Source organism: Neophocaena asiaeorientalis, unplaced genomic scaffold (assembly GCF_003031525.2).
Source record: "Neophocaena asiaeorientalis asiaeorientalis breed wild unplaced genomic scaffold, Neophocaena_asiaeorientalis_V1.1 scaffold72, whole genome shotgun sequence".
Classification (NCBI taxonomy): domain Eukaryota; kingdom Metazoa; phylum Chordata; class Mammalia; order Artiodactyla; family Phocoenidae; genus Neophocaena; species Neophocaena asiaeorientalis.
This window is the reverse complement of record NW_020185336.1, coordinates 8,757,029-8,783,718: the sequence shown is the minus strand read 5'-3', so window position 1 is coordinate 8,783,718 and position 26,690 is coordinate 8,757,029. Positions and strand designations below refer to the sequence as shown.

The 26,690-nt window shown below is 37.8% G+C and overlaps 1 protein-coding gene across 2 annotated transcripts in view; it reads right to left on the bottom strand.

Moving 5' to 3' along the window:
• The window catches only part of CYTIP (cytohesin 1 interacting protein), a 66,088-nt gene that overhangs the window by 22,085 nt on the left and 17,313 nt on the right, over positions 1 to 26,690 (bottom strand). The window contains exon 1 of one of the 2 annotated variants that reach the window (XM_024735986.1): positions 6,531 to 6,797. The exons of the other annotated variant lie outside the window; for it this stretch is intronic. Coding sequence (XP_024591754.1) covers positions 6,531 to 6,704 — 174 coding nt within the window. The 5' untranslated portion in view covers positions 6,705 to 6,797. Of the gene's footprint in view, positions 1 to 6,530; positions 6,798 to 26,690 lie in introns of those variants that run through there. 2 annotated transcript variants of the gene reach the window in all.

Below are 26,690 nucleotides of genomic sequence, written 5' to 3'. Positions count from 1 at the left end.
CCCCCCAAAAAAAAAAAAAAAAAAAAAAAAAACCCAAATAGTTGATAGTTTGGGGAGATGCTGATGAAATGACTGTGTTTATTGTAATAGTTCTATATGTTACTGTTTTTAGCAGGACAAAATCATCTCCAAAGAACTAACTAATACCCAGAAGCACAATTCAGGTGAAATCAGAGACTCAAAACCTCAATTCTTTTTATGATTTATTTTTGCAATAGTTTTAAAAGAGTACAGTGAGATTTCCAGCCAAGAAAGGAAAGGAACCTCAGAATGATGTAAATGGTATAAATAACATCACCTTTACTCCTCTGCATGTTTTGGGAAAAGATCATATAAACATAAGCTTCCAGGATACAGTCTACCGTTATAAACAAAGTAAAAGTTAACAAAAAGTGGCATCTTGTTTTTAAGGTAATTATACTGAGTTTTTGTGTTTCTTGTTTTGTTTATTTGTTTAGGAATTAACAAATGTTAATTAGCTCTTTCTCAAGTGTTGGTCCAGGGCTCCAAAACATAAGCTCATTCTACTAGTTAACCCATGGTGTTTATTTAACTGGCAACCTATTATGCTTCTCATATGTCAAGGACTACAGAAAATATCAGGAGATCAATGCAGGAGTCCAAACAAATAAAAGTAAAATAGAGGATGAAAGCCAGGAGAAAAACACGTAGAAGAAATGAATGCACAAATTAAATCTTCATTAAGGCATTTGTTAGTGGAGAAGTTTACATCACTATAAGGAATTTGAATTACCAAGTACAAAATGTCAGCATTCTCACAAATTTTCTGGAATGGCTCAGTGTTCAGAATTTGGCCACTGGTCAGTAATGTTAACGTAATGAAGACCTACGAAGACCTCTTCCTAACAATTTGATGTAAATTAATTATATTTTCCTCTCTTGTCAGTTTTGGACTTCAAATCATTTATATCATCGTGAAGACTGCAATAGGAAGGCTCAGAACCAAAAAAAGAAAAAAGTTCTCTATATTTGCTAAAAAATATCTATTTTCAATTTATAAGGACTAACTGTGGAAGACCTATAACAGTTTGTATGGTTTGTTTCAGCCTGATTTCGTCCTGATAAGTACCATTAACAAGGGTGGGGACCATTCAGTTATGCAGTAGGCTGCCTTCTTGAGGAAGATAGCAGTAAATTCGATATGCCCAAGCATTCTCAACCTCTGTGTTATACTGTACACACATTTTCTTAATCTACTTTCATTATTTCCATTTGCTTGGCTTTGATCCTTATTTCAGATTGTAAAGTACTTAGGTAGGTCATACCTAATTGTGCTATCTGTAAATCATAACTAGGGTTTATATTTAAAATCATTACTCTTGCTGTCAATATTCATCAGATAATGCACATATTCATGTGGAGGCATAGATGTGTATTTATGTGAAGGGCAGACTGGATTAAATACCTCACTTCTGTTCATAATTCCCCGTATCCTTTGGGCCTCTTGGGGAATGTATTTGTTTTACTTTCTACCCCAGTGCCCATCACAGGGCCTGGAGTCGAGTGGAACCATAAAAACAGCTAAACAGACAAACAGAAGTAAACTACTAGACTACAATACGAGCAGGTAAGAGGTGGTGGGAGATCCAAAGTAAGAGAGCCTTCAACTCTGTCCTTCATTAAATTAAATATCCATAGGAAAAGCTCAAGGGTAGACATTTAAAAATATAAAGTAAAATTTAAAATGAAAGAAAACAAACAATGATAAAAAAACAAACACCGGAATCACAAAACAGCAAGAACCATAAAAAAAGGACTAATAGAAAACAAAGTAAGTCAGTAATGCCTTAATACACAACTGCTAAATGAATGAATGGTGGCAAAAATTAATGAGTCCTTACAATTTTGAGCCTTCCTTCACCAATTTTAAATACCCTTTTGCTAAGCAAATAATCATAGCATTGATGGGAACTTCAAGATTTCATCTCTTCCACCATTTAACCTGCCTTCTAAATCAAAAATTATTCTAGATAGATTCAAATATAAAATTGTTTAAGTCCACATGACAAATCCCAGACTTCTATAGAGAAGGAAATTTCCCCACCTCTCTCGGTCTAACCTTTCTATCTAGCTAATCGACTAGATTAAGATGGAAATATCTGTCTAGCACAAGGTGAGAGGCAGAGCAGATACTCAATTCTTGTGGACTGACTGATCCAGGTCATCAGTGACACAAAGGAAAAACTCAGACTAAATCAAATTATGAATTAGTTTCCACTCTGGATCAGCAATGAGCCTGTCATAGGCACCTAACGTTTAAATAAAAAAACAATTTAAATAAATTAAGCACCATCAAATTCTCTGACACGTTCCACATCTTGCCACAATGCTTACTTGGTTTTGATCTGGGCTGTCAGACTCAGGCGATGTGGAAAGGAATGTTCTCAGGGTTCAACCAACTACCTGCCTAAGTGACAAGAAGTACGTCTGAGGTCTTAGCAAAGGTCTTACACTTTAGAAAAAGTTTTCCCTGCAGCCCTGGAGTGAGCAGCCCTCTTCTAGAATCTGACCAGTGGAGTCTCTGCTCCCTTGACTGCCCTCGCAGCCTGAGCTTTTTCTTAGGGCTGTGGGGATGACAGCAAAACTCATGAATGAGGAACTGGTGTGCAATGAACAGCATATGCTGGCAACAGCTGTCTTTTATTACACATTATCTAATATGAGAAATCTAGGTTTAGCAGTTTGGCAGGGCTGCAAACTACACATTCAATTACATCTGCTGAGTAGACAGCTCTTTAACCCCTTGCGAGCTTCTAAAATAAAGATGCCTGGGGTAGGGCTGAGGATCCGTCTCTTCTGTTTTTAGTCAGATGACTTAAAAGATTAGACATCAATGTTAAAAATGTAATTTTTGCTGCTATGCAATGATTCACAATGTCCCTTTAGTGCAAAACCAAGACCAAATACTTCAGCTGTCAGTTTGCAAAAACTAGGAATAATCTGCCCCAGAGCCAGCCAGACAGCCCGGCAGAGGAGCTTGGAGTTCCAAACTGTAGCCACTTCTGCTGCTAAGTAACAGCCTGTTACTTCCTGTCCCCTCTGTGTACTCCTTTCCTGAAACTGTTGTGGGTCGGGGAGGGGAGGATACCTATTCACAGATGAGGTATTTTTGGTTTTGTTGTTTGTTTCAAAAGTCCCAAAATTATGTGCTCTGCTCCCTTTCCAGTCCCCAGCCTCATTCTTCCCAATTCTTCCATGAACAAAGGTTTGTTGTTTTTTTTTTTTTTTCTTTTTAAGTCAGGAGCTTTAGGATAGCAGGGCTCCACAGAAATAGTCTAAGATTAGCAAAATAATAGAGCTGAACTCAAGTTTTTAACTTTAAGGGCCCTTTAGGAACCCCAAAAGAATGTTGTGGCTTCTCAGGAAAGTCTCATTGTGGGCCCATGAACCTCTTTTTCAAGAAAAAAATTTTGGATATTGTCTCTAAGCATACCACAGTATGGATTAGAGAATACTTTTCAAATTCTTTTGTAGTGAAATTAACAGTTTTCTACTAAACGTATACATTAAATGATCAAATTATCTTGCAGTCAGGAACACTTGGGAGTTTTGGTAATGGATGGGTGTGTAGCCAGAAATAACGTAAAAGCTCCTGAAGGGCCGAACCCATCCCAGAAATACATGCATTACCGGGTTTAGCACATTATTCTGTACCTGAACTTACAAGTGAAATAACCCTTCCAGAAGTTGTCTATTTAGTAATAATTTGATAACCAAAAGAAAACCAGGTAAAGAGAGTCTGTCTATGGTCCCACTAATGCACATTCAGCCTTCTCCTCTGTTTGTCAGGTTTTCACTATAGCATTCAGTGAAAACTACTTTCCAACGACAACCTACTACCCTTGGGAGAGTGGGTGTAAGGTCCAGTGGTACTCCTTTAGCATTGCCACATTCATCAAGATGACGTTACTTCATCCTGTCTCCTTCCTACAGCGTTTTCTATTGTAGAGATTGTTTTTTTTTCTAAAACCATGTTCAGAAGTAGGAGCCATACTGGGAGTGTGTCACCTCCTACAAATAAAGGTATTGAGATCATATAAACACACAGAAATCTGTTTTTAAATAATGTTGAGTATAAACACCCTGGCTAACCAGATAGAGCTTTGCAGAAAGCAAAGCCAATGATAACAAGAAGTATGAATTGTTGACATCAGCCCTGAAAGGGTTGAAAATAACAGTGGGCAGAGAAACACCTGCTTGTGGGATTGCCTCAAAGGGATCTTGTTGCCTGCAGTTCGGTCAGTGCCAAATAGGTGATTATTCTCTAAAAAACCAGTTAAGGGAAATGAACATCCATTTGGAAAATTCTGAACTGTTGGGATAAACTTGCATCAAGCCTCACTGATGATAATTGTATAGAATCAGAAGTATCGTATACAAGATGTTTTGTTTTGCCTTTTTTTTTTTCTTAAGTAAATCTCACAACAGTAAGAAAAAGCTGTTTGAATAGGAAGTCTTACCATGGGAAAGAATATGAGAAAAGGGAAAAGAGAAGAACTAAAAAAGATGAGAACATATGAATAAAATAACTGGTGTGGAAATGTGTGTGTATGTGTAGATATTATACAGATTATACACACACACACACACTCAGGTACATATGCCTACATCCCTCTCATTATCTTCTGCCAATAGCCTTCTACTGATTCCTCTTTTTAGTTCATGCTACCTTCACTCAGGCTTAAAACCAGATGTGTCTCCTCCTTCTTCACTGCCTTCACAGCCAAGCCTCTGAGCCTCTTCTCCATTCCTTCGAATCTTCTTTCTCCAACTACAAAAGTTGCTCCCTCACTGCTAGTCTCTACCCACTTACCGACAAGCATGTTGGCCGACTAAGGTTCCTAAAACCTTCTACTCAATCATGCTCAGTTGTTTCCCTGTGCTGGTCAAATGAATACTTCCTCAGGGAAAGTGTCCAAGTGTTGTGTAAAGCAGCCCAGCTCTGAGGTCTCCCCGCCCCTCCCACACAGACTCTCATCAGGTCCACCTAACACAATAATGTGTTGTTACTTAAACTGCCCTAAGAGCCCCAAGATCTGTGCTGCGGCATTTAAATTATTCCTTTTCTCTGGAATACCCTTCAATATCTGGAATATCTATCCTTCAAGGTTGTATTCAAAGACATGTACTTGGATTGGAGCAGGTATATTATTTTACGTTGTATAATGCCTATTGGTTCTGCCTACTCAATTGTAAACCCTGTAAGACCAGGAAAAAGTGCCCTTCTCATCTTTGTACACCCTACACTGCTGTACACATGAAAAGTGAATAGAGATTTTGGTACTTCCCACAGTTGCTTTAGTTTCAGACAGTAAATTGATAAGAATATTCATTATTATGTTAAACAATGTCATAAAGGCACTTTTGGATTGAAAAGGGTCAATCATCCAAACCATGACAAATTATTCCCTTATCTTCATTGTGAAAAATACCAAGGAATCAGCTATGTACATCACTGGAAAAAGATCACGACTCTCCCACTATGCTGTAACTCTCTAATCCTGAAATTAGAAGGCTTAAGAGTAACGTATGATGTGCATACAAGATTTAAGGGCAAAAATTCATGCTTTAAGGCAATTCTTAATATTTTCTGTATTCAGATATGTACGTGGGGCATTATAGCAAGTTATTTAACCAAAATCTGAAGAGGTGTTTTGGTTTAAATTTTTTTTACTAGCTGGAAATTGAAAAATGAAAAAAAAACGCACAATAAATCCAGTTGTACATGGATTTTTTCCAAATGAGTTTTCCTCTCTAGGGAAATACTTGTCAATAAAAATTAAAATAGTAGCATAATTATTGAGCACATACTACATGTCAGTCACTCTGTTAAGCACTGTACATTTCCTCACTTAAGCCACAGAAGAGCCTCACTGGATGGTTCTATTATTATCTTCATTTTAGAAAAAACAAAACTGAATCTTAGAGAAGAAAGTGACTCTACTCAAGATTCCACAGCTAGTAAGTGGTGGATCTTGCACTCATTTATCCCATTAAGAGTCTTAATTCCCAATAGTGTGAGGTATGTGCCAGTGCCCCAGAACTGAAGATAATTTAGTCAATAAAATTTGCCCTAAAAAAAGTATTCTCATTGGATTATGAACTGAAATGACTATCAACGACTGGGAGAGAGGCTGGGAGGGAAGGAATCAATGGGAGACACTGGAAAAGGGAAAAAGGAACAATAACTCTCAAGCTGGTTGTGTCTACATACACCTTCAAGTTGATGCGCTCAATGATTTTTATTTTACCTGAACACCTCTTCCAGTGAGAAAAACAATCTTCTTTTAACTTTTGCCCTAAAAATGTTGTCTTATAGTCTTAAATCTTCAAGATTTAAGGATTAGTGCAGGAGCTCTCTGGGATCCTCACCTCCTTCCTCACCCATACTCTGAGCCACTAATTCCAAAGCAGGTAAAATAACATTTTTAATATGCAGTCAGACAAACATATCACTCTGCTCTCAAGAGAACATGAACACTCTAAAAGGTACAAAATAGCAATCATACCTGCTTTCTTCCCCGAGGCAAAGTAGCCACAGTATCTGCCAGCATTTGAAGCCTTCTATTATCATCCATGGGAAAGCTGCCTGTGAGTGTGGGGTAAGAGCTATACGCTGGACCAGCGCAGTACTCCACGAAATTGCCATTGCTGCTCTGTTGCATGGGCCTTTGTAAAGACATGGTGAATAAAGATTACTCCAGCTAGCACATGGTTGAGTGGCCTTGCAGGCTGGGGGAAGCTAAAAGCGTAACCCTCTGACAAGTAATCAAAAGTAGCAAAGCAGAGAGAGCCCATGTGACTCCTGTGGTTTGAGGTACTTGTTACACAAAACTTATCTTGCAGTTCACTCCCATTTCTCAGTGCTCTTTTCTTTAAGCCCCTGAGAAAACCTAAAGCTAGTTTATACCATTAAAATAAGTCGACTTATTTTTTTTTCTCCTTCAAACAGCCAGAACTCTTATGCTTTCATGTTCTATGGCAAGTTGTGTTCAAAACACCATCTGCCTTTTTTTTTTTCAAAGGAAAAAGAAAAACTTCCCCAAATTCTGCCATTTGTTTGCCATCCACTAGGCTACTTAATATGGTCAGTGCAATGTAAAAGTCAGGAGGTGCGGACATTGAGTTCTTGTGAATATAAGCAAGACTTACAGGATCCAGTCATAACATCCTCTCACGAAGTCCTTGGAATGTACTTTCCCCAAAGTACATCTTAGCTCATTAATGGTCATCAAAAAGACATTATATCTGCCACGTGGTCTGTGACCATTCAGCATTCTTCTGATTGCCCTTCCACTACTTTGTCCTCACTAAAATTATCCATTATCTTTACAAAGAACAATGGGAGGGGAAGACCAGCCCATTTACAGCACAAAGTTGCCCATATCTTAGACTGGAATTTGTCACAGCATCAGCAAGTGGTCCCAGGGGAGGAATGAGGAGGCCATGAAAGTAATAGGCAGACCAAGGTGGCACAAGAATGTTGCCAGTTGGTCCCTGCTTATGCATATGGGCCAAGGGTACCATCATGAATTACTCAAGATCACAGATGCTTTTATTGGCTGGGGGGTGGGGGGACTGGGGACATGCAGTTTTAAGAGACTTGATTTTAGAGAAGGAGCAGTGTATATAAGTAGAAGGAAGATTCAAAACAAAAATAAAAATGAGAAGTTTTGCATAGTATAAAAAGTCAATTGTCATTTTCAAAATCATTTGGAAGGTCAATAGTAGAATTTTAGAGACAGAAAGTCTTTGAACTAAAATGGAAGTCAATGTGAATTCAGCTCAAGCAGAACCTGCCAAATGTAAATTGTAAAATCTTCTGAGTTAACAGTGCTTCAAGAGATGGAGCCACCTGAAAAAATTTTAAAACCCTATCACAGCATGACTCATTACCATTGGAATTGGATAATGACATGAACAAAATGATGTCTCCAAAGACATAAAAAGATCTAAATCAGGGATTACAAACACATATGCCATCTGGGTTCAGGTAGGTAAAATAATATAACATATATGTGTAAAACAAAAGGGAGTGGTAGAGACTTTGGCAACTAAAAATATGGTCAATTATAAAGACATTTATGTAATGTGTGTGTGTGTGTGTGTGTGTGTGTGTGTGTGTGTGAGAGAGAGAGAGAGACAGAGAGACAGAGAGACAGGGAGAGAAAGAGAGAGAGACAGAGAGAGAGAGATTGATTTTAAAAACATCTCCAGGCTGCTATAAGGTACATGACTTAAATCAACACTGTTACTTGAGGACAGCAGTCTACCTGTCCTCTGGGAATTTTATAAAATTAGGGAAATATTTTAATATTTCAAAATACCAAATGGAAATTACATATTTGCCTGATATAAGGCCACTAGGCCAACCAACAACCAAGTTTCACAGATGGATGCTAAAATTGTATCAATTTAGTTGTGTGATACTAATCTTAAGCTAATATAAATTATAGAAATCTATTATTAAATTAAGAAATTGGAAAATAAATTATCTTTTTACTTAATTTATGAAATGTGTTTAACAAGTAGAATATTTCAAATCATGAGATCCATGGCTATAAAATTGGAGTCAAAGGCAAGTTTGACATTCAGCCAGTACATACTGGTATGGTCACACTTGTTAATTACATATTTATGACTTGGTCTATTTTGATTGGTCAGTTCCCTGTTCTGATTGTCAGGACCTGTGTCATACTAGTTACTAAATATTTTTAATAACAACCCTGATCAAAAGTATCCTTTGTGACAAAATGTGGGGAAAAACTAATCTTTCCATACAAATGTGACTTCAACCCTCAAACCTTGATTTACAAAGGTGTTCTACTATTTACAACTTCTCTTTTCTATAGAATTTACCTTAAGACAAATATAATAGCCTGAAGCTGTCTTCCCCTTCATCATCCCCTTTATTTTATAATAAAATGAAAGCAGATCAAGCTATCTACCTGCTCAAAAGATTTCACGAGTCCCTCATTGTCCATAAAATAAAATTAAAATTAAATTAAAGAATTTCAAGTTCTTACCTAACTTCATCTCTGAAATGTCATATCACTCTTTTTAGAGACATCAATGGTTTAATGGATGGGGGATCTTACACATCTGAAGCAAGGTCCTGGAGCAATACCCCACTGTGTGCTGCAGACGGAGGGCAGGACATGGTATCTGCCTTCGCTCTCATATCACTTTTTTCAGATCATTCTTTTAAGACTTAATATTTCATTGTTAGACTACAGTTAATTGTACACAAGTCTGTTTCTACACTGTCTAATTTCCTCTAATTACCTTGAGCACAAGGCCCATCTCTTATCTTTAAATTTACACTCATGTCCTATATCTATAGGTGTTCAGTAAATGTTTGTTAAGAAAAAGAAAAGGGTAGAGCAGTAGATATTTAACAAAATGAATTCAACTATATTGTTCTAAAACATCAAAGAAGAAAAACTAAACTGGCAGAAAATTTTTGTGCTATTAACCCATATTCCAAAGTGCTATAGTCTTCTATAAGAGTGATCTGAAAGATGTGGACAGAACCTTTTACAGTAGTCAAAGTAGTCAAAAAATCATGAGATTAGACCCAGGTTACTTTATCAGTGCTATACCAAATTTTCAAGATAAATACAAATCTTATATTAATAGTCCCAGAGCATAAAACAAGATGCATTCTCTAAAGCTAATTAATCTGATCCTAAACTATATATAGAGGGAAAAAAGGAAGGAAGGAAGGAGTGAAGGAAGGAAGAAAGGAAGGAAGGAAGGAAGGAAGGAAGGAAGGAAGGAAGGAAGGAAGGAAAGGAGGGAGGAAATTAAGCTAATTAAGCTAATCTCACTTATTAATTCTGATACAATTAAAATATGAAATTGAGTCCAATAGTGTATTAAAAATAATACCTCTCAACGAAGTAGGATGTACCCCAGGAATACAAGGATACTTCAACTTTAGGATATAAAATACTAACAGACGTCACTAAATCTCTGGATGAAAGAAGAAATTCAATGCAATAGACACCGACAGTATAGTGATTCATCTTTGCTTTGAAAAATCCTAAATAAATGAGGAATAGAAGGAAAACCTTCTTAGCATAATGAAAGGTATCTACCAGAAACACCCACAAAATATCATCTTCAATGTTGAAATGTGTTTCCATTACAGTGAGAAGGAAAGCAGAGATGACAATAGCCCTCACCACTGATCACTGTTGTAGTTCATATCACAGATAGGAGGTATAGAATTTGTAAAGAAAGAGACTAAACTATAAGGTTTGTTGGTGCTGTGGTTGCATAACTAGAATATCCAAGACAATCCACTGAAGAACAGACTTAATAAGATAGTTTTCCTAGATGTAAGATTCTAAGGGTAACATATAAAAAGAAAGAAATTTCTCATACAGCAGCAGTGGATGATATGAACTGGTAATATCAGAGGAAAGAAATACTATCAAAACAGCCCAAAATTCATAAAACAGGAATGAACTTAGCAAGCATTTTTAAGATTTTATGAAGAACGTTCCAGAGTAAGGGAAAAAAATACCATGTTCCCATATGAGAAGAGTCCTTCTTGTAAAGATGTCTATTATCCCCAAATTTTCTAAAATATTCAATGTACTGAATTCAAAATCACACAGGTTTTGTTTGTTTGCTTGTTTATAAAAGTTGACATACATTCTTACACTCATCCAAAAGAGAAAGTGCACAAGACGAGCTAAGAAAAATTTGAAAATAATAATGGTAGGGGATAGAGGTAAGGATGAGCATTGAGAAAATCACCCTACTTGGGTATCAGAAAATATTACAAGAGTTAGGACTGTATGGTCAAATAGAATAGGTCAATGAAAAGAATAATGACAAATCAAATATTGTCAATGAATAGAGAATCCCAAAACATATCCGTGAATATTCAGAAATTTACTATATCATTAACTTATTTTAATTCATTAGGAAAAGAATAACCCCTTCAATAAATGGGTTGGTACCCGTGTGGAAACAATTAAGTTATAGTCTTTTATTACATTATAGTAATAAATTCCAGGTGGCTTAAGGAGTTAAGTATAAAAATAATTTTAAATATTTAAAATAATAGCAAAAAAATAAAGTATTTTAGTAAGATTAGATTGGGAATGGTTTTCCTAACAATACAGAGAAGTCCAGAGAGCATTAGTAACATAAATAACTTCCATTCAAAGAAAAACAACTTCTGTTCAATGGAAGCTATAATACACATAGGTTAAAGCTAAATGACAACAAGAAATTATTTGTGATACATAATTGATTAAAGGCCATAATACATAAGGAATACTTTATTCTTTGAAGAAAAGTAGTTTTAGATGATTAAAGGCTCTGAACAGATAATTTACAGAGAAAGCTCAAATCATCAATATACTTATTAAAGGATGTTCAAACGTACTAGTAATCAGGAAAGTAAAACTTGAAACAACAGTTAGATACTAACTGTTGCCTACCAAAAAATGAACCAAAAATAAAAATTGGCAATATCCAGTATTGGTGAAGTTACAAGTAAATGGGCTTTTAGCACTTTGTAGGAATATAAATCAATAAAACTTTATTAGTGGGGTAATTTGACAGTATTGAAATTTTAAAATGCACTCCAGGAATTCTACTTTTAAGAATTTATCCGACAGAAGTACCCTTACATGTGCAGAAAACAAGTATGTTTCTTGTGACATTGTTTGAAATTTTGAAAAATTGAAGTTTTAAATGTATATCAGTTGAGAAGTAGCTACATAACTTACGATAATTTAATTCAATGGAATGCTCGGCACCCACTGGAAAGTATAAAATAAACAATTACGTGCATAAATATTTTTAAGACAGATAAAGTAGGGGAAAAGATAGAACAATGTGCCCGATATGTTTCCATTTATTCTTTTTTCTTAAAGAAAGAGCATGTATCTATATGTACAGTGACACATACAGACATAAAAAAGACTACATAATACGGATGGTTCCCCACATAAGATGGTCTGACTTAGGATTTTTCAAATTTACCTTGGTGTGAAAGTGGCATTCAGTAGAAACCATACTTTGAATTATGAATCTTGATCTTTTATCAGGCTAGCAACATGGGGCAAGATACGCATGATGCTGGGCAGGGCAGCAAGCCGTCGCTCCCAGTCAACCACCTGATCACGAGGGTAAACAAACGATAGACTTTACAACCATTCTGTTTTTCAGTACAGTATTCAATACATTACATGAGATATTCAGCATTTTATTATAAAACAGACTTAGTGTTAAGTGATTTTGTCCAACTATGTAGCCTAATGTAACTGTTCTGAGCTCATTTAAGGTAGGCTGGGCTCAGCTATGATGCCCGGTAGGCTAGATGTATCAAATGCATTTTCAACTTACAATATTTTCAGTCTATCTGGATGTAAACCCATTGTAAGTCGAGGAAGATCTGTATATACTAATCTGTTAACAGTGGTTACCTCTGGAGAACGAGTTGAGGGAGAAAGTGGGAAGGTTTGTGAAGGAAGACTTCCAAATTTTGTTCTATTATACATATGGTTTGAACCTTTTTTTAATAAGTATGCATTCTTATATTAGTTGGTCAACTTTTAAAATATTAATAACTCACAGAGAATTTTTAAAAGCCAATCACATTTTGCTGAGAATACCTTATGATTTTCTAGGTCCTCATACCGTTTATGCTTACTGATAAGAATTACTGGTCTATCTACTGAATGTTTGCCATTTGTTTATAGGCTAAAATTTTATTTTGCTTAATGGGATTTTTTAGGTAATTCTTTCATATTTCTTTATCATGTTCTTCCAACCAAGCAAAATTCCTCCTCAAAAAGGACTGCTGAAGTCTCCACGAAATAGTACAGTAAAGGAGAGTAGTGCAATCACGCCGCTAATTCTTATGGAAGCAAAGGGCATTAGTTTGTCCTGTTGAAATCTGCGGTTTTCAAATGGCAGTTATCAACTGCCTAAGAGTTCTCATTAGTCATTATTACCTCCACCTTCCCCCACCGCATACACACTGTTCCATTTCAAAATCGAAATCTTTCATCAAAATTCAAGGTAAACAGGTGACAGTGTTCCTTCCTCTTCCTTTAACTAACACCCTGTGTCACACTCAGGGTTCAGCTTTTACATAACTTGCTCAATGCGGGTGGGCACAGCCACCCCACAGAACTGAGAAGGGCTTTAGTGCTTTAGAAAGTAGCTTCTTAGAAAGCAAGAAACCTGTTTGGGACTGGAATTTTGTGTAATACTTGGAACAACAAAATACTTACTTGAGATGTAGGTAAATTCCCCCTGGCCTTTGAATAAAATCCAAACTTTTTAGCCGGTCATTTAAGGTCATGTTTGTTCTAGTAGATCCTATGGCGTCATATCAGACCACATCCTGGTCACACTGGCCTTCCTTCTAACCCTCCAACAGAAGCAGTTTCTCCTCAGGGCTTTCGTACTGACTCTTCCTTCTTCCCGGATCACTGCTCTCCCCACCAGTCTTCATTTGTCTTGTTTTCTCTCTCTCTTTCTGTCTCTCTCTTCAAATCTCAGCTCAAATGCTATCTACTAGAGAGGCCCCAAATATTCTTAACTGAATGGATAAAGGTGTTAAACAGGCTGCATCCAAACGGAACAGCTCCAAAGAGAGCTTTCACCTTGGAGTTCTCTAAGTAGACACACCCCTCCAATCTGCTCACCCCCCAGAGCTGCCTGGATTGGCCACCTGGTGGAGACTTGCCTTTGACAATAGCAAGAGAATCAGCAGAGAAGGGCCAGCAGGAAGCAGCTTAATGGACTGATCCTCACCTTCCCCGTCTTTGTTTTCAGAGTCTAGAAAGGTGGCAGGGGCAGGTAGTGGGAAATGTGTGTGCACCAGAAGGAAGTACAGAAGAGCAATAAGGTAACGTCTTAGAACATCAGAATCCCCTATTTTCTTTCTATCCCTGTCTAATTACAATTTCAGAAAACGATATGCAATCTCAACTTCTTTGATATTCAAATGTAACACAGGGAAGAATAGTATAGTAGTCATTTCTATGTATAATCTAACACAGAGACTAACAGTGGGCATCAGTAAATATTTTTTAACTTTACTGAGTTAAAATAATAAAGCCAAACAAATAAGCACAAGGTGGTAAGGACAGGAGATAAACCACTAACAATACATCTTCCTTTGGTAATCACAGTGCTTGTTAGAATAGAATCAACTATATATAGAACTGAAACTATATATATATTCTTGAAGTCATCAGAAGATACCAGCTGAACTTACAGAATGTTAGACTGGAAGGAACCTCAGAGCCATGTCATCTAACTCCCTTAATTTTCAGATTAAAAAAAAATAATGCCTAGAAAATGTAAGTCTTGCCAAAGAGACACAGTAATTTAATGGCAGGACTATGGCTGGACTACTTGGTCTCCTTCAACTCAATTCTACAAAAATGTATTGAGACTATAGTCATTGTAACAGCTAGGCAATGTGCTAAAGAGTTTAATCCCATAAAGCAATGAGAACAGTATTATATTTCTCATGCTTTTCCAGATGAGGATACTGAGGCTAAAACACCTGCCCAACATTACACAGCTGATACCTAGCATAGCTGGGATTAGAATCCACATCATCCATTTCCAACGACAAGGTTAACCACTATGCAAAACTGCCTTCCCCAAATTGTGCTAACACTGCGTATGAGCCAGGTATGACTCCTGCCCTCATGGAGATCAGAATCTGGTAGGAAAGATAGAGAAAAAAATGTCTCAGTGTGACAGCAATTAAAACAGTGATTCGAACAACCACTATGAACTTACCAAAGAACAAAACAGTACTCCCTCTACCATAGTTCAACTCATACCCCTAAGAATTTTACAATCTAGATAAAATGTTATTATCTGTATAGAATTAACCATAATAAAAAGGAAAAGTGCCAATTATTGCTTTTTTTTTTTGCGGTACACGGGCCCACACTGTTGTGGTCTCTCCCCTTGCTGAGAACAGGCTCCGGACGCGCAGGCTCAGCGGCCATGGCTCACGGGCCCAGCCGCTCTGCGGCACGTGGGATCTTCCCAGACCAGGGCACGAACCCGTGTCCCCTGCATCGGCAGCCAGACTCTCAACCACTGCGCCACCAGGGAAGCCCTATTGCTTACTATCTTATAGGTTAAATTCTATCTCCCCAAGTGATGTTGAAGTCCTAACCCTTGGTATCTGTGAGTGTGACACATTTTAGAAACAGGGTCTTTGCAGATGTCATCAGGTTAAGATGAGGTCTTAGGGTGGCCCTAATCTGATATGACTGGTGTCCTTATAAGAAGAGAAAAATGCCATGTTAAAAAGAGACACACAGGAAGAACACAACGTGATGTCAGAGGCAGAGTTTGGATCGTAGGCTTTACAGTTGTAAACTAAGGAACACCCAGTATCAACGTCCAGCACCAGAAACCGGAAGAGGCAAGGAAGTATTCTACCCAGAGTCTTAGATGGAACATGGCCCTATGACAGCTTGATTTCAGACTTCTAGCCTCTGCAACTGTGAGGGAAAAAATTCTGTTGTTTTAAGGCACTAAATTTGTGATAATTTGTCATGGTAACTAGGAAATTGATACGCTAGGAAGCACATACACTCTCTATTCTTGCTTACATTTAGAGATATTATGACAATATTAGAAGCGCAATGTGCTGTCAATCTCAAGAACAGATAGGTGATTGTTCAGCACCTCATTGGCCAGGATATTAACCCAAAACACAGTGGAAGTTCTTTGAAATAACCAGTATTGAAATTTAATATACAAATATATGACAAAGAATTGTGCTGAATTCAGAAATAGTGACACCTTCTCTTTAGCCAAGCACTGTGGACATTCTATTTCACTAATAAGCTGCAGAGTGGGGGTCAGAAAGGTTGTGAAATGAATGATTTAACCTAAGATAGTGGGACAGCTGGCCTAGTTCCCAAAAGAGAAGTCTGCGAAATTTTCCATGAAATCCTGACACTGTTTTAAGAGGCAGCAGCTAGGACAACTCCCTCCTCATCAGTGGAAAAGTACAGAAGTCTCCTGACCAAGCACCTGACTGTGTGGTCCTGACTGTGTCAGCCAGAAACTGGTCCATTTTTCTCGTTGGGCAAGGATACTATCTTCTACTTAGGAGTACTTATTTCCAGTGTTGAGCAAACCCACCAATTACAGCATGTAGACCCATTTACACCTCTGAATGTAAAGAGGGGACCGTTGATGTAAAACCAGTAAAAGGAAAAGAGGTCTGAGGAAAAAGCAGTAGCAATGATTTAAGCTCCAGAAGATCTTGCTTCCTTCTCTAGCTCCACCATCTATCAGCCCTGGGGCTTGCTTAGCCAAAGTTAGTACCAATGTAGGGTATGTTTTCCCATATACCCAATGCAGGGAGAAATGCCGCATCAATCTGTGGATCAAAATAAACGACATTGGAAGTGAAAAAGATCTTTGAGAATGTAAAGTCCTATAACAATTTAAGGGTTTTAAATGTTCCCTGGAGGCTGCTAGAATTTGACACACAACCTACCCTCCTCTGGTACCGTATTTCTAAAGACCATTACACACACTGATTCTATTACACATACCAAAAGGGGGGTGGCAGAGTGTTCCAAATCCAGAGAATGCCATAACATTAGCTACAGAGTCAACTTCAGACTCCATCACATAGTATGCAGCACCTTCCTTAACCCATGTCCAGCATTCTTTCACAGCTGTATATTCCTGTGTGTGCCCTTACAAGCACACTGCTTATGAAAGGAATAAGGCCAACTGGTTCAGCTTGAGCTCTCAGACCCCTGGGCAAGTTAATTAACTGACCTGGTCTCACTGTCCTCACCTATAAAATGGGATCAATCACTCTACATATCGCCAAATAAAGTGTAACAGGACCTAGCACATAGTAACTGCTCAATAAATGTTTCCTGTAATCACTGTTATTACTATTATTCACACTTTTCCCTGCAACTACCCTGGACTGCTGTGCTCCCTGAATATGCATGGTTCTTTCCAACTTAACCTTTGTTCATAACACACGGTTCACCGGGATTCACTTACTTCACCTCTATCTGTAGAAATCCTACCCATTCTCCCAGGCCAAGTTTAAATGCTACATCCTTCATGAAGCCTTGCCTGATATCCCCAAGCAGATATGAGCATCACCTCCCCAGAGCATCCAAAGTACATCTAAAGGACCTCTCTTATGATAAATCGCACTTTGCCCTGTGAAAATTATGTGCACCTGTCTTTCTTCTGTAATAACTTGTAAGCCCCCAGTCCTACCCCAAGACAGAGATTCTTTCTCATTCATCTTTGTATCCCTCCTGCCCTTAGAAGAGTGACTTTCTCATAAGAGCTGCTTGGTACGCATTTGATGAATACATCCATAATCTCCCCAAAGTTCTGGCAGCTGATTTATTCTCCTAGTGATTCTTTTCTTTGGGCAATGTAGGTATTTGATGAATAATATTTACTGTGTGCTTAATACCTAATGTAAATTATATTTACTGGGTAGTTTGGCTTAATTATAATGAGAATGAAATAATTTGGCAGTTTAAAATGAAAATGCAATACAGTAATAATATATATTTTAAACTTTATTTCTATTATGATAAGTTGCCATCAATTGCAGTATTCACCATTGATTTACTAACAACCTTTCAAGGAAAACTTTCACATTAAATGTGCCCATAGATGGTAAGAAGCATCTTAATCTCAGAAATGTAAAGGGTCAAGTAGAGGTGCAACAACATGAAGAAGTGCAGTCAGGGCTCTTTTCTCCCAATACATATTCCCCTCCATACCCCAAGATGTACACACATTAAACTAGACTCACCCAGTCAGTCCTGTAGAGCAGAACACAGCCTAGCATCTCATTTATCTCAGACTTCTCTTTTTCTATTGATTGGACCTCATGTTTTGTCACTTCTGCCTCTAGAATGTCTAACATCTGTCTCCTCCTTTCCATGACCACCTGCTGCTTCCAAGCTGAGGCCCTGGGTTCAGTCCTCAACACATACAATAGCAGGCAACGGGTCTCCCAATACAGAGTCTCCCAAACCTAACTATTACTATCTAATCATGTCCTACCCCATGCCTACATAATTAAGTTTAGACTTCTTAGCCTTGCATTAAATGTTACCCACCGTCTAATTCTTACCTAATGTTCCAGTCTTGTTTTAATCTAAATAAATTGACTTAGAGGTGCCAAGATATAATAGCCTTCCTCCTGAGAACATACCTAGCATTGTCATGCCTCTGCATCTTTTTTAAAACTATTCCCTCTTCCTAAAACTCCCTTCTATTCATTGAAATCCCCTCTGCTATTAAGAGCTGAGTTCAAATTCCACCTCCCCTGTGAAGTATTCCCTTTTGACAGCAGCCAAAATATCTCATTACCACTACTGAACTCCCATAAAATTTAGTATCTGCCCCATTCACATAACCCTTGGTACATCACCATATAACCCAGTTATTTATTTGCATGGCCATTCTCCTATTAGGACAGGAACCCCAATTCATATCTATTTGTGACCCTCGTAGATTTGAACATCTTGGTTTAGTAAAAATTGGATTAACATATGTCAAATAAGTAAGATTTTTGAAACAGGTAATTTCGTTGATTAGGTGTCACATAGCGGTTTCTGAGATGGCGCGGAGGGAGTCAGACCGAATAAAAATTACTGAAATTAAGAATTTTATTTCAAGCTATTTCGCACGCTCACACGGGACACTCAGAAGCGTGGTAGAGGAACACACCAGACATGTTTAGAATGCACTAAAAGGTGAAATAGCCATTGTCCCAACCAATTTTTGTTTTTTAGACCAAGCAGAACAAGTGCAAAGTGGAAATTATAAAACGTTAGAGTCAGAGAGGGGGCAAACCAGGGTGTAAGTAATCTACAAAATATCTGTATTTTGCATTAGCGGTGTCAGGAAAAATGTATCATCACCATTTTACAGGAAAGAGAGAAGCAAGGAAAAATAATGCCATTTTGCAGGAAGAGAAAAGGAAGCACTTTATGTCTTTCTCGCTAGTGGTATGAATTCAGCAGATAAGCTCTGTAACACAGAGAATTTCAGCACCACCCTTCTCCATAAGACTGGAGAGGAATAAAAATGAAGTCTGTGTAAGAGATGCATCTGGAGAGAGACAGTAATTACTGGCCAGGACTGTTTAAAATTCTCAGTAGGACCTCAAAGAAACACACTGAACATGGCTGAGCAACGGAAGGAAAGCATAGCAACTGCTTGGAGGGAGGAACAAAGAGAGGAAAATATAACCCTGGCTTCCAGCTACAAGCTAAAAACTGAATGAAGGAAAAGCCAGATTGTATCGATCTGTCACTCCTATCCATGATGTGATATTCAACTCCACCATAGGTGTATAAGATGTACTTCCCCTCCCTGGTGAGAATATTGTTAACATTTCCTAGTCTTTCCCATGCTGCTGCATTTCCTCTCCCTAAATAATACCTATCATAAGGGCCAAGTGTGTTTGTGTCACATATTTTGTCTTACACACCTGGCAAAAATTCTCTACATATTACATACCGATACAGAACCAAATAGGGAATGTTTCCTTCCCTCTTGACTCCAGAAAACAGACCCAAGATTTCACTCCCAGAACCAAGGGTTGTAAGGTGTTTTTTTGCCAGGCTACTGACTCCCATCTTTCCCTGGCTTTGAGAGTCAATTTACTAACTAGATTTTAAAGTAGATTTTTCAAAACAGATGTTTTTGAAATATTCTTTCTAAAATGCAGGGATAGGGACTTCCTTCATGCTTCAGTGGTTAAGAATCCGCCTGCCAATGAAGGGGACACGGGTTCGAGTCCTGGTCCAGGAAGATCCCACGTGCCGTGGAGCAACTAAGCCCGTGTGCCACAACTACTGAGCCTGCGTTCTAGAGTTCACAAGACACAACTACTGAGCCCACGCGCCACAACTACTGAAGCCCAGGCGCCTAGAGCCCGTGCTCCACAACAAGAGAAGCCACCACAATTAGAAGCCCGTGCACTGCGACGAAGAGTAGCCCCCGCTCGTCGCAACTAGAGAAAGCCTGCGAGCAGCAATGAAGACCCAATGCAGCCCAAAATAAAAATAAAATAAATAAATTTTTTTTAATTAAAAAAGAATTAGCCAGGAACCTTTAAAAAGATAAAATAAAATGCAGGGATAACATGAGCAACGGTGTTCACTACGATTTGTTTTCCAATTACTGCTAACCGATGACTTCATTTTTCAAAGGGTAGAAATTCCCTAAAATAGTAAAGAGTTCACAAGTGCATAGCAATATTGATTTGTCACTCTCCACTGGACCCGTTGCTTGCTGTTTGCTATCCTTTGCTTAATGGTTTGGCTTTTGAAACATGGCTCACTCTTTCAAGCAACTGGAAAACAAAAACCCCCTAAATTAGTGAACTCCCCAGGAAAAAGAGTATACTTATCCACAATGCTGGGTAGGGGGGTTGGGTAGGGACACACCAGGAAGTAAAACAGCCTTTGTCATTTTCAAGTGAACCGCCTTGCCCTAGTGTGACTTCCCCTTTCCTCCACTTTTGGAATGCGATTTCCCTAGAGGCAGGAATCATGTCATGGAAACTTTAGACTGCATGGGACTTTGAAGATTGTCTAGTCCTTGCTCAACAAACCCTGAACCCCTCTTTGTCATTCTCCAAGGGAGGAGTAGTTAGTTATTTACTCGATTCCATGGGCTTGTGAAGGTTTTAGGTGTGGAGAGGAATACAGTTCCGCTATTTTGCTTTTAAGTACTGAAAGTCTGTTAGTTTTATTTAATTTTGTGATTGCCTTTCTTTTTACTTCCTTTTTTAGCCCCACTTTTTTTTTTTTTTTTGCCAAAACTCTAACACAGTTTGCAAAGACACACACAAAACTGGCATGCAAACCCCGTTTGAAAAAAAGTAGGGCAGTCTGGAAGGAAACAAGTAGACTCCCCAGAAGAAATTGTACTTGGCATTAATTTTTCTATTTACATTTTTTTTTCTTTTTTACAGCTGGTATTTGAACTGCTAAGAATAAGCAAGACACAATGGGCTTTACAAAGGGAAGGAAAGAAGATAAACATTGAACCCAAATGCCAACATCATAGATTAAATAAAATTTCCCCCAATTCTATGAATGTTTCATCCCTAGCTTTAAAAATGCAGTATTTTTTTTTTCCTACCAAGGTTAACACCATACACTCTGTACACTTCTTCTTGTTCCACATTTCTGGTAGATGAGAAGCCATTATAAAGTTTGAGCTGGAGAGACCTTAAAAATTAACCAATGCTCTCACTGACTAATATGGACAATTCGATACAAAGAGGTAAACCGACTTGGGTCATTGGCAGCAGCTGTAGAACAAGGCAAAGGTCTCCTACCTCACAGAGCAATGCTCTTCCTGCCAAACCATACTACCTTTTACTGGAAGATCATCATGAGAACCCACTTTGCCGTTTTCTCACCTTTCTTCATAAATCCAAATTTTCAATCATTTTTTATGGTCTTTCAACTAATCTGTAAAATTTCAACATGGCACAAGTAATCTTTCAATAAAATACAAAATAATCAGTTCATTTTGTTGTAATGGTATCAAAAGTTCCAGCTCTCTAAACTTACTATGTTTCTATTCCTCCTAGTAAAAATAATTCTTTGCTGCTATTTTCTGACTTTAGACCAAATTCTCATACATATTTCTGTTTTTGCTCTTTTCCTACTCTTTTTCATGTGCTCCAGATCAGATTGCTAAGATTTCTGAAGCCTGACACAAGAATCGTTTAGTACTCAATCCTGCTGCCTACTGCCTGTCATCCATCCATCAATTCAAAAATGAATATGTAGAAATGTATTTCACAGTCTTGGCAGGACAAATTTTTTAAAGACTCTTACTGATTTACAACATTATACTAAATTGCTAGAAATATACTCTGACAAAAAATAACTCTCAATACTAAAACATAATTATAGGAAAGCAAAAAAAAAAAAAAAAACCTGGAAAAAAGTCTGAGATAAAACAACTCTAAATGAAACTGCTTTTCTTATTACTTATTCTTCTAAATTAAATAAATCTAAGACTTTTTTTTGTCCTTGATTATTTAAGGTAGAAAGGAAAGGAGGTAGAATACAGATTCAATCATGGTAACTGGAATTTCATTAGAAAATAAAATTAATATGTTAAAGCAAAAAACTCCGTTGTACTAAAATATGCACCCTGAATTAGCATGACCTTTTTTCATGGGAAGGGAAAATATCATGGATATAAGGAATCTCACTCTCTAATAAATATTCTATCCACTGAGCCCTTTCTGTCTCAGGTGGAAAGCTAAGGAGATGCAAAGTTAATTTAATATACACATAATAAAGTTTTTAAAACACACGTGGACATTGTCACAGACTTTTTGTTCAATATCAGTCTACATAAGAATAAGAATTTGGGGTAGTCATTGCAAAAGCATCCTGAGTGTGCTGCCTAGAAAAAGTATGCCTGTTTTCCTCTGGAAGAATAAAATGGGAAGAAAGAAGAAGAAAGAAGAGCATAGGGGAAGGAGGAGGAAATAAAAAGGTGAAGAAGAAAGAAAATCAGCAGGGGAAGTAGAAGGTTGAAGACTCTTCCTGAGTTATGGTGAAGACTCTCTCAGCAGGAGAAAGATGATCCTATTTGACTCCCAAACTCTTTTGTAACTTCAAAATTCATGTCTTTTTGTCCAACTGTCCCTTCACATCACCTTTCTATCTACAATGAAGTTCACCTACAATCTCAAAATCAACAAGTATGACTGGAGTATGAAACATCCTTGGCATAATCCCGTTCCTCTGCTTCATTTATAGACAAAGAAACTTAGGTAGAAACAGGGTATTCAGTTTGCCCAAGAACACATAGAAACTTATTCTAAATAAGTTAGAAGAAATAAATTAATTCCAAAACAGAACTACTCTGGGCAGGAGGTGGTGGGATGGTCCTTTAGATCAGTTTACCAAAAACTTATAACTGAATATTTAGAAAAGATATATTGTCTGTCCTCAAGTGTTCAATGCCATGTATATAAAGACACTAAGTTGAAGGACTCAGAATGACCTTTTACTAAAAGTTTTCACAGGAGTATATCTTCCTGGTCCTTGAGGTTCTTAACCAGAAGAGTTGGAGCTGAACTAGTTGGTGAAAAAGCAAACTTCTTTCACTGAGTTTATTTCATGTAGAAGAAACTTCAATATGGAAAATAACTTTAGAATGAAGAAAGCCCCAATTTTAGTCTTTCATAGGTTGTGGATATCTGGGAGGTGATTCAGAGAAGAAATCAGGAAGAAGCTAAGACCCTAATGACAGGGTTTGGATAAAGCAACGATAGATAGATAACTTGGTATCAGTCTTCCGATTATCTAAAAGAGGACATGACTGATGTCCTCAGATATCCCGATAAGAACAACCTGGTTATTACTCTTCAGATGATTACTTGAGGTGGTACTTTCCAGAAAAGAAAACCATTTGACATTAGCATGTATTGTCAAGGGAATTTGTGAAGTATCTTTTTCCTAAGTGCTACAAAGTTAAGCAAGACATCTGGGGAAGAAGGTTGGATGAAACCCAGTGACTACATATAAGAACAACTGAGCATGTGGGACTTCCCTCGTGGTCCAGCGGTTATGATTCGGTGCTTTCACTGCCGTGGCCCAGGTTCAGTCCCTGGTCGGGAAACTAAGATCCTGCATGCTGTGTGGCACAGCTGTAAAAAAAACAGAACTGAGCATGTAAGGAGTGAGTATCATCAAGCACCCATCTAGCCCTAAGAAATCAAGCAAATGACCAAGAATGTGAAGAAAAGAAAATATATCCTATGCTCTAAAACAAAAACAAAAAACCATAAAACGACAACAAAAAGCAAACAAAAACATGAGGTAAAAAGGAAATTGCCTGAGTCTGTCTCCTAGCATTTGCAGAAGAGAACACGCTGTTTGCAGCTACAAGGACTGAAAGATACTATCAAAAATTATCAGTTTACGGGGTCACATTTCCTGCCAGACTAACCTCATTGTCTTTAACTCACTTTTCATCTGAGTGGGTGTGGTGAGAATGGCTGATGCTGCTTAACAGCACTTGGTGTTAAATATAGAAAATTCACAAAAAGATTCTTATCTACAGAAGAATGGAAAACTTTGTTACACATGATGAAAGAGTCAGAGAGAAAGGAAGTTGGGAAACGTCCCCCATCCTCCACACATTTCATCTATGAACAAAGCTCTGACTGGCCTCAAAGGAAGCTCTGTGCCCAAAAGAGATAGTTGAATATGTAGGGGACTGAAAATCAGATCCATTATGAATAACATTACCAAAATATATAGGTATGTATTACCTGAAGGTATGATGGAAAAATGACACACTTCAAAACTGAAAACAGGATAACTAAATATTGCTGAGGTGCAAAGAGAATCGATTCTGAACATTATAACATTTAATATAATAGAAAAAAGATTTGAAACAAAAAATCACAAGAAAGAGCATTTCTTTAAAAATGGCAGTTTTAAGACTTTAATATGCAATTTTCTGTGACCCTAATTCTCATACTAGCCTACACATCAGTTGGCTCTTGTTAGTATAGTTGAAGATGGAAAGACACGTTGGAGGTTCTCTCTTCTCATAAACCTACCACATGACAGAGCTCACCTCTAAAAACAGATGAAGAAAACAAAGGCATAAGGCATATATAGCAAAGTATTTAAAGACTTCCCGTGTCAGCATATTGGGTTACTTATAATTGGAGTTACTGTCTACAAGAGTTATTAGAGTTGATAAGCTTTAACACATAAGAATGACCACTGTACATCCAATTTTTGAGGAAACAATCCTATTGTCCTTGGGCAATTAGATCTCTGTGATATCCTTTAATAAATCACACTTAAAATTTTTGGCTTAGCAAATATAATCATGGTAATTAGGCACCAAAACCAATCATACAATTTCTTTACATACCCCCTTGCTTTACACTCTTTACATACAGAAAAACTGGAGTTAATGGTCTGAATTAGATGTAACTTTTACCCAGAGAAAATCTGTGAAAATTCGATTCAAAACAACAAATTTTAGCAAAGGTCTACTACCTACCTGGCTCTAAGCTAAGGGAAAGCGATGCTGAAGTTATTAAAACCTCATCTCAGCCCTGCATGAGCCTACAGTCTGGTAAGAAATCAACACGCCCACTTCCATAGCTTACAAGACAGAAAACGATACAAAGCACTTCAAGAAGACAGAAGAGAAAGAGTAATTTCTTCTTGAGGTGGCGTAGGAGTTGCCATTGAAGGACAAAGAGAAATTTAAAGAATCAGTGTAATTCCAATAGTAAGATGTGGTGGCCAGGAAAGAATCAATATTTCCCATGTGAAATGAGCTTATTAAGGAGAGCCATTAAGAGAGAACACAGAGAGAGAACTGATCAGAGATTGGTAATGAGACTGGTGTTTCAGGACTGTGGGATGCTTAGTAAGGGATAACTACTATGCACTTTATTAGGGCTGGATGGGTAAGGCCCCTTGTCTATTATATCAAGTAATTTGAACTTGATTCAACAATCAAAGGGGAAGAAATAGAGTTATAGATGTAGAAAACAAACTTATGGTTACCAGGGGATGGGGCGGGGGGAAGGACAAATTGGGAAATTGGGATTGACATATACACACTGCTATATATAAAATAGATAACTAATAAGGACCTACTGTAGAGCACAGGGAACTCTACTCAATACTCTGTAATGGCCTATATGGGAAAATAATCTAAAAAAGAGTAGATATATGTATATGCATAAATGATTCACTTTGCTGTACACCTGAAACTAACACAACATTATAAACCAACTATACTCAAATAAAAATTTTTAAAAAAAATCAAAGGGGAATCACTTTTTTTTTTGGCCTCTCCACATGGCTTGTGGGATCTTAGTTCTCCAACCAGGGATTGAACCCTGGGCCACAGCAATGAAAGCGCCGAGTCTTAACCACTGGGCCGCCAGGGAATGCCAAAGGGAATCACTCATTTTTTGAGGAGAGGCGTAAGTGAACTAAATAGGAATTTTAGGAAAATTGACTTGGCATTGGATTATAAGAGAATTGAAGGGAGAAAGCTAAAGACCAGTTCAGGTAATGCCATAATCTTAGAAACAGGCAATAAAGGCTTGAACTAGATCAGTGCCAGTGGGGGGAAACGGGAAAGAGTAGAAGCCAGAAGCACTGGAGAGGAACAAGCAATAGGATTTTGTGCCTCCTGGATATGAGGAGCAATAGAGGGAGATGATGACTGAACCACCCTGGAGAACAGGAAGGATGATGGACCGTGATGACAAGGAGCCTAATGATTTTGCTCCATCTTTCGATCCGAATTTCACTGCCACCACTCCAGTCAAAATCCAGCAAACTGCGCTCAAACTCTGAGGTCCAAAAATTAAAATCACACTGGGAAATCTAATTCTCTCTTTATCCCACACTACAGAAGCCATTTTCAATGGCAAGTCAACAAGTGTCAAGATTCTGTAGCTTTCCAAAAACAGTAATTCTGAAAGCCACACTAAATGTACACCTTGAACTCGACGAAATAATTGTGTCTGACCATCCCTTTAGACCGATGTCCAATCAGAGAATCTGACTTGAGTATCAAGAGGCTGTCATGAAATTCATGTTTCAGTTGCTTTCTCT